This window comes from Triticum aestivum, chromosome 7B, assembly GCF_018294505.1.
Source record: "Triticum aestivum cultivar Chinese Spring chromosome 7B, IWGSC CS RefSeq v2.1, whole genome shotgun sequence".
NCBI classification, from domain to species: Eukaryota; Viridiplantae; Streptophyta; class Magnoliopsida; order Poales; family Poaceae; genus Triticum; species Triticum aestivum.
In genome coordinates, this window is record NC_057813.1 from 126,974,099 (window position 1) to 126,981,942 (window position 7,844).

Genomic DNA, 7,844 nt, shown 5'->3' on the forward strand with positions numbered 1-7,844 from the left:
GGGTTATTGCATGGCAGTTTGAGAAGAACGGTATATTGTCTATAAAGATGTGTATAATCTATCTATGAAGCTCAAGGAGAACCATGAGGGCTATGGGCAATCTAGCAACGGTGTGGATGCGGTAAGGAAGCTCTGGAATGTCATTTGAAAGGCCAATGTCCCTCATAAGATCAGAATTTTTGCTTGGCATGTTGCATTTAATAGCCTCGCGGTCCAGATTAATAGAGTTATTCACCATCAGGCTACCTCGGGTATGTGCTCTATTTGTGGGGTGGAAGATAAATGTATTTTTCATGCTCTAGTGACTTGTCCTAAGGCGAGGGCATTGCATATGGCGCTGAGGGAAGTGCGAAATATTCTAGGGAAAGATATTTTCAAGTTTTTCGGGCTGGATTTGTTGCTTATCTTGTTGGGTCAATTAAGTTCTTCGATTCATGAGCAAGTCATTTCATTTTCTGGAGAGCTTCAATTTAAGGAATGACATGCTTTTTGGTAAGGGGGAGAAATCTATCTCTGCCTCTGCTAATTTTGTGGAAAATTAATGGTCGTAATCTTTGTTTTGTTAATCCAATGCAGAGTTCATTTCTAACGTCAAAGGCAAGGGAGTAGGGGATGATTTAAGATCCGTCAATACTCCTCTAAGTATCATTGAGGTGTGCAGCCTCCGCCTTTGAATTATATTAAGATCAATGATGACTCCAATTTTGTGGAGAACGTTGGCGCTGCGAGCGTGAGAGTTGCCAGGAATTTTGCATGCCATGTCCTCATCACTTCACGGGATTATGTTGAGCCGTGTGTACTAGTGACAAAGCAGAGCTCCCGGCGTCTCTTGATAAACCTATTATTTTCAAGACTGACTGCTCTTTTGTGGTTACTTTCCTTACAAATGAAAACCTTGACATGTCACTGCTTGTTAATCTGACGAAGAAAGCTTTATCCATCTCTAAACTTCTTCAGAATTTTAAGTTGGAGAAAATCAATCGAAGGGCCAATGAGGTCGCACGCCAGATTGTGAAATTTAGCTTCGATAATAGGTTGGAGGGTATTCTTTGTAATAGTTTTCCACCTTGCATGACTAATGTTGTAAGAAATGATTGTAGTAACTCTTAATTTAATTAATATATGCATGGGAGGTGTTTTAAAGGAAGAAAAATCTTCGTAGCTTGTAGATTGTGCTTCTAGAGTCTCTAGTTGTTGAAATAACTTGGTAGAATATAAATGGAATATTGATGTGTTCTTGTTTCTCGATAAAGAATGAATTTTATAAACTTAAAATGAAACACTGAACGGATATGAAGACAATGAGTACACATTATGACTCTATATGATTACAATGTACACAACCAACACCAACACATATATACACACATACACACATAAAGAATCACATCGGTAAAAAGCAAATTAGTACAAGACCAAAGATATGTATTAGCAAAGTAAAAAAAAGAAAAGAAACTATCAAAATATTGATCAACAAACAACTACAACAATGTTTCCTTGTACATCATGAGATGAGGTTTTTGGAACGACGGGTTATCAAAGAAAGACACATGACCGTAATGAAAACCACAAAACGTGGCTACATTATTTTCTCCTCCATACGAAAATACTCCTAGGCGATCAGGTTTGGTCCTTCTTCGCCCATTGACGCCATCGCTAGTCCGCTCCACCTCCGACGGCCTTCGAGCCGTGGAGGTGTGGAGGACCATGCCCCCCCCTCCCACCCTGCCGGTAGGAGGTACCTCGCTCTTATTCTTTTTAGATTAAGTGTCTCAGTTGGGGCTATGTGGCGGCGGCTATGTCCTTCAGTAGGAATAATGTCTTTCATGTTTAGTCCCGTCCCGATGATGCGTTTACTGGTCGGAGTGTATGTGAAGGTGTGTCTTCGTCGGATCTCGCAGAATTCAGTCTGTGAACCGTTTGAATCTAGTCTTCATTCGTGTGTCGACAGGTTTAATACTTCTAATCGACGATGACCTCCTCACTATTTACTATAGCAAGGTTTGTCAGGCTATGGTGAGGAAGGGGCGATGACGGCGATGCGATTCCAGCTCTCTTTAATGTTTGTAGTCGTCGCTACTCACTAGGTGGTCCACAAACCTGATTGTAGTTTTTGTTAACCACGGTATTCTTTGTACTGTTACGCTTGATTATAAACAGATCATGACTTTCTCAGAAAATGAAACACGGTAGGAATCATGATGAGTGGAATTAAGGTTCTTGGTAAGCTACCAACAAAAAAATTGCAATCAAAGAGTGGAATTAAGGTTGAATGGTAATTAGGACTGGTGCTTTGAAACTGAAATCGGCACATGCCGTGAACCGGGTCTAAGGCTCTAAGCTGATGGAGAGTACAACTACAACCCGGTCCTATAAGATTTTTCTCCGGATGATCGCCGCACGAAATTGGCAGCTGGAGGGAGACCCACCCCATCAATTTCCAACCTCTCGGCCTGGTGCCGAGTTAACAACTCAACGTGCGGCATGAGTGGAGTACCAGCAACCACGTTGCAACTATCGTGCTATCCCTTGATCAGCACGTGTTATTCGTGCAGAGTCCACCAGGAAGAAACAGCCCAAAGGACACGCTGCGGCCGGCCGTGCGATCCTATAAATCAAAACCCATCTCACCACCTCCTAATCCATCAATATCATTCCTCCAACCAATACAGGATCTGATTCGTGGCCATGCTCATGTGTTAAATGATAAATTTCTTTGAAGTGTTGTAGTGTTGGATGGGTCTAGTTAAATATTTGAAGAGATGATTGGATCCCCGGGAATTCTGGCTTAAAATATTAAGCTAAAACGGGTAGAACCAGGCTAAAGTGGGTATCTGATTTATTCATAAACGGGACGAGGAGATGAGATGTGAATTTAATCTTACATTTGCTTTATCCACATGATGCTGATAAGATTCTAAAGATGCGTATTCAATCCTCGGGGAATAGTGATTTTATTGCGTGGCAGTATGAGAAGACTGATATATTATCTATAAAAGTGTGTATAATATGTCTATGAAGCTCAAGGAGAACAAGGAGGATTATGGGCAATTTAGCGATGGCGTGAAGGGGGAAAGAAAGCTCTGGAATGTCATTTGAAAGGCCAATGTCCCTCAAAAGATCAGAATTTTGCTTGGAGTGTTGCATTTAATAGCCTCGCGGTTCATATTAATAGATATATTCACCACCAGGCTACCTCGGGGATGAGCTCTATCCGTGGGGTGGAAGATAAATGTACTTTTCATGCTCAGTGACTTGTCCTAGGCGAGGGCTTTGCATATGTCGTTGAGGGAAGTGTGGAATATTCTGGGGGAAGATGTTTTTAAGTTTACCGGGCCGGGTTGTTTGCTTATCTTGTTGGATCAGTTAAGTTCTTGGGTTCGTGAGCAAGTCATATTCATTTTCTGGAGAGTTGGCCATTTAAGGAACGATATGATGTTTGGTAAGGGAGAGAAATCTATCTCCGGCTCTGCTAATTTGTTGGAAAATTAATGGTCGTCGTTTTGGTTTTGTTAATCGAATGTAGAGTTGGTTTCTAACATGAAAGGTAAGGGAATAGGGGATGATTTAAGATTCATCATTACTCGTGTGAGTATCATTGAGGTGTGCTGCCTCCGCCTTTGAATTATATTAGGATCAATATTGACTCCAATTTTGTGGATAACGTGGATCAATATTGACTCCAGTTTTGTGGATGACGTTGGCGCTACAAGCGTGGGAGTTGCCAGGCGCTACAAGCGTGGGAGTCGCCAGGAATTTTGCAGGCCATATCCTCATGACTTCATGGGATTATAGTGGCTCGTGTGTACTAGTGCAGACGAAGCAGAGCTCCGGGTGTGCCTAGCCGGTCTTTATATCGGTATAACTTTTCATAAACCTATTATTTTGGAGACTGGTTGCTCTTTTATGGTTTCTTTTCTTACAAATAAAAACCTTGAGAGGTCACACCTTGTTGATCTCAAGAGCAAAGCTTTATCCATCTCTATACTTCTTCGGAATTCTAAGCTGAAGAAAATCAATCGAAGGGCCAATGAGGTCGCACAATGGATTCCGAAATTTAGCTTCGATAATAGGTTAGAGGGTATTCTTTGTACTAGTTTTCCGCCTTGAATGGCTAATGTTGTAAGAAACGATTATCACAACTTTTAAATTAATTAACATATGGGAGGTGTTTTCAAAGAAAAAAATCTTCATAGCTTGTAGATTGTGCTTCTAGAGTCTGTAGTTGCTCGGTAGAATATAAACAGTATGTTGATGTTTTCTTGTTTCTCGATAAAGAATGAATTTATTAACTTAAAATGAAACATCGAGGGGATACAAACACGTACACATTAGGACTCTACATGATTAGGCCGTACACAACCAACACCAACACACACACACACACACACACACAAAATCAGTACGCAAAATGCAAATTAATACAAGACCGAAGATATGCCTAAACAAAGGGGAAAAAAGAAATTATCAAAATATTGATCAACAAACAGCAACAACAATTTACCATCAGATGCGGTTTCTTGAATGATGGATTGTCAAAGAAAGACACAAATCCTAATGACAACCACAAAACGTGGTTGCGTTCTTTCCTCCTCCATATGAAAATACTTCTAGGATATTAGGTTTCGTCCTTCACCCTGGATGCCATCGCCAGTCCGCCTTGCCTCCGATGGCCTTCGGGCCATGGATGTGCGGAGGACCTCGCCCCCTCCCATCCTGCCGGCAGGAGGTATCACGCTCTTATTCTTCTTAGGTTACATGTCTTAGTTGGGGCTATGTGGCGGCGGCTATGTCACTCAGTACGAATAATGTCTCCCATGTTTAATCTCGTCCTGGTGATGCGTCTACTCGTCGGAGTGCATGTGAAGGTGTGTCTCTGTCGGATCTCGTCGAATTCAGCCTGTGCTTTGTTTTGATCTAGTCTTCATTCGTGTGTTTACAGTTTTGATTCTTTTGATCTACGACTCTCTTTATCGACGATGTTTGCTGCCCCGTTGCGCTGGTCCTGCGGCACTTTAGCATAACGACTTCCCAACTGTCTACTATAATAAGGTTTGCCCAGCTACCGTGCGAGAGGGACGTTGACAGCGGCACGTTTTCGGCTCACTCAATTGTTTATAGTCATCACACTCACTAGGTGGTCCATGGACCAGATTGTAGTTTTGTTACCTATATGGTATTTTTTGCGGAAGTTAATTATGGTATTCTCTATCCTGTTATGATTTTTTTTGAACTTCTCTGCGCTGTTTTGATTTTTTAAACCGAAACCGTAGGACAATTGTTCTACGGTAATTTTCATTAAATAATAAAGACAGAATTTGTACAAAGAAAAAGAAAAATACAATGACCCTCTAAGAGGTTATCCAATTCCTAGTCTTGGGAACATGATAACATTAAAGATCAAAAACTACATCCTCTACAATCATCATAGATGTGTAGAAATACAATCATTGAATCTGTCCAAAAATTTTCCTTTGATCCTGTGTTGTAGAAGACTAAAATCTTCTCTGACCCAATATTTCCAGCAGTTAATACTCGGCACCTCCTTTCTGAAACTCTTTCCATTTCTCAGAGTCCAGATTCTCAAACATCCTTGGATAATAATGTCCAGAGCTAATTCTTTTGGGAGATAGGAGTGTAAAATCATAATGTCATCAAGGCTCGATATTCCTAATTTTCTGTTTGGAACAATGCATTTCGAGCATTCTTGTGCAAAGGTACAATCCCAGAAAAGGTGCCTCAAAGTTTCTTCAGAATTCTCCCTACATTGAAGGCAATTGTAGTCATCCAGATGCATATTCTTTCTTTTCAACAGATTCCCGATGTTGATTCTATCATGAAGAAGCAGCCAGAAAAAGATTTTATGCCTTAATCTACCTCAATCCCAGAAAAGGTGCCTCATATGTAGTACAACCCGGTCGTATAAGATTTTTCTCCGGATGATCGCCACACGAAATTGGCAGCGGGAGGGAGACCCACTCCATCAATTTCCAACCTCTCTGCCTGCTGCCGAGTTAACAACTCAACGTGCGGCATGAGTGGAGTTCCATCCACCACGTTGCAACTATCGTGCTGTCCCTCGACCAGCACGTGTTCTTCGTGCCAGACACCACCACGTCCCAGGAAGAAACACCCCACCCCCACGTTTGACAGCAACGACCCACAGGACACGCTGCGATTCCTATAAAGCAAACACATCAATTTCCTTCCTTCAACCAACACAACACCGGATCAAAGCAGAGCTTCCTCTCCCCACCGCGAGTTCGCGAGGCCTGCAGAGCGTACGGGGCATCGATCGATCAAGCGGCAAGAATGGCGGCGACAGGGAGCGCTAAGAGCCGACGGTTCGCCGCGGCGTGCGGCGTTCTCAGCCGCTGCATCAAAGCGGCGGAGGCGCGGCCGGCGGCCACCGTGGCTCTCCCCCTCATGCCCGGAGCGGAAGTGCCCGCGCACGACGAGCACGCGGTGGGTCCTCTGCTGGAGCACGCACAGATGACCATCTTCTACGGCGGGCAGGTACTGGTGCTGGACGAGGTGCCGGCCGACAGGGCCGCCGAGCTGCTCCGTGTCGCTGCTGTCTCAGGCACAGCGCGAGGGAACTGCGAGGCAGCGGATGGCGACCTGCCCATGGCAAGGAAGGCGTCGCTGCAGCGGTTCATGGAGAAGCGCAAGGGAAGGCTCGCCGAGCGCGCCGTCCCCTACAGCCGGCACGACGGCGACGCGTTCTCCTGTAGCCGTCTCACGCTTACGCTCTGATTCGTGTTCACGCGTAGTAGAGTAGCCTGAGTAAAAACAAAAAATTGAACAGAGACTGAGTAATTTACAGTCCATGTAAATGTGTGGATGTTGTTGTAGTATACAAATTCTAAATTATGATCAGAAAATATTGCTGTCTTTGTTTTGACCAACCGATCACGGCGAATTGGCTTGACTGGCTTCTTTTATTTATGACCAATCCATGGTCTTTTTTTTTTTGACCAACTAGTAAAATTGCACGTGCAGACGCACGTATCCGATTAATGCACTAAAAATACGCTATTTACAAATATTTATGTGCACAAATATTTCATGGGTAAAACCTTTTGCTTTATTAATATCTACAGGTGCACCTTGGATTAAAAAGATCAGAGTGCACAAAAATGACATATCACTGACTTAACGGGTGGCTAAATCTCAAGCTCTCTGTAGAAGTGGAATGTGGAATTTGACCCAGAGTAGCTTTACATTGCAGAGACTATTAGTTAGTAAAGCGCACTAAACATAAGTACTAAATGACTTGTGTCCAACGGTTCTAGGCATGTATTACCTTTTATGAAGATTGACAAAAAATGTAACAAACACGAATAGCATTTACTTGCTCCAAGAATGATGATAGTTGTGAATTATGTGAAAGAACACAGATAACCATGTAAAGTATATTGTCTTGAATTTTCTCGCAAAAGGACACAAGAGCTCTTATCATGTCAGGAAACCTTCATCTGCCAACAGAAGTTTGTCGTAATACAGATTAATCTCAAGAGAAAATATACCATAACGCAAGGAAAATATTTTCAGACTTGCGTATATAGCAGCGTTGAACATAATAATAAGAAAATAATACAGAAGTTCAGATGGAGAGAAAAACACAGCGTTCTGGAGTGTAGACACCAAAAAGCATCTCTGAATGAAGTAGTATGTACTTTAGGCTCATTTCTGCAAGACGCAATAGGAGAAGACGGATCCTGCTAATTTCTTTTATATATGGTTGCTCTACAGATATAGTAAAGGATTAGAAGGCGTACAATGTCAATGATCTTAGGGAGTCCACACAGTATTGGTAATAGTTTCCCATCAGCCTCTAAATA

The 7,844-nt window shown here is 42.6% G+C and overlaps 1 protein-coding gene across 1 annotated transcript; it reads left to right on the forward strand.

Annotated features, from left to right (window-relative positions):
- Positions 1-6,202: 6,202 nt before the first annotated feature.
- On the forward strand, positions 6,203-6,908 carry LOC123159502 (protein TIFY 11e). Its single transcript, XM_044577340.1, has one exon. The coding sequence runs from the start codon at positions 6,313-6,315 to the stop codon at positions 6,754-6,756; it is 444 nt and encodes a 147-aa protein (XP_044433275.1). The 5' UTR covers positions 6,203-6,312; the 3' UTR covers positions 6,757-6,908.
- Positions 6,909-7,844: the final 936 nt, after the last annotated feature.

Bases quoted from the DNA above. Each gene is read 5' to 3' on its own strand.
- LOC123159502 (XM_044577340.1), top strand. From the start codon at position 6,313: ATGGCGGCGACAGGGAGCGCTAAGAGCCGACGGTTCGCCGCGGCGTGC.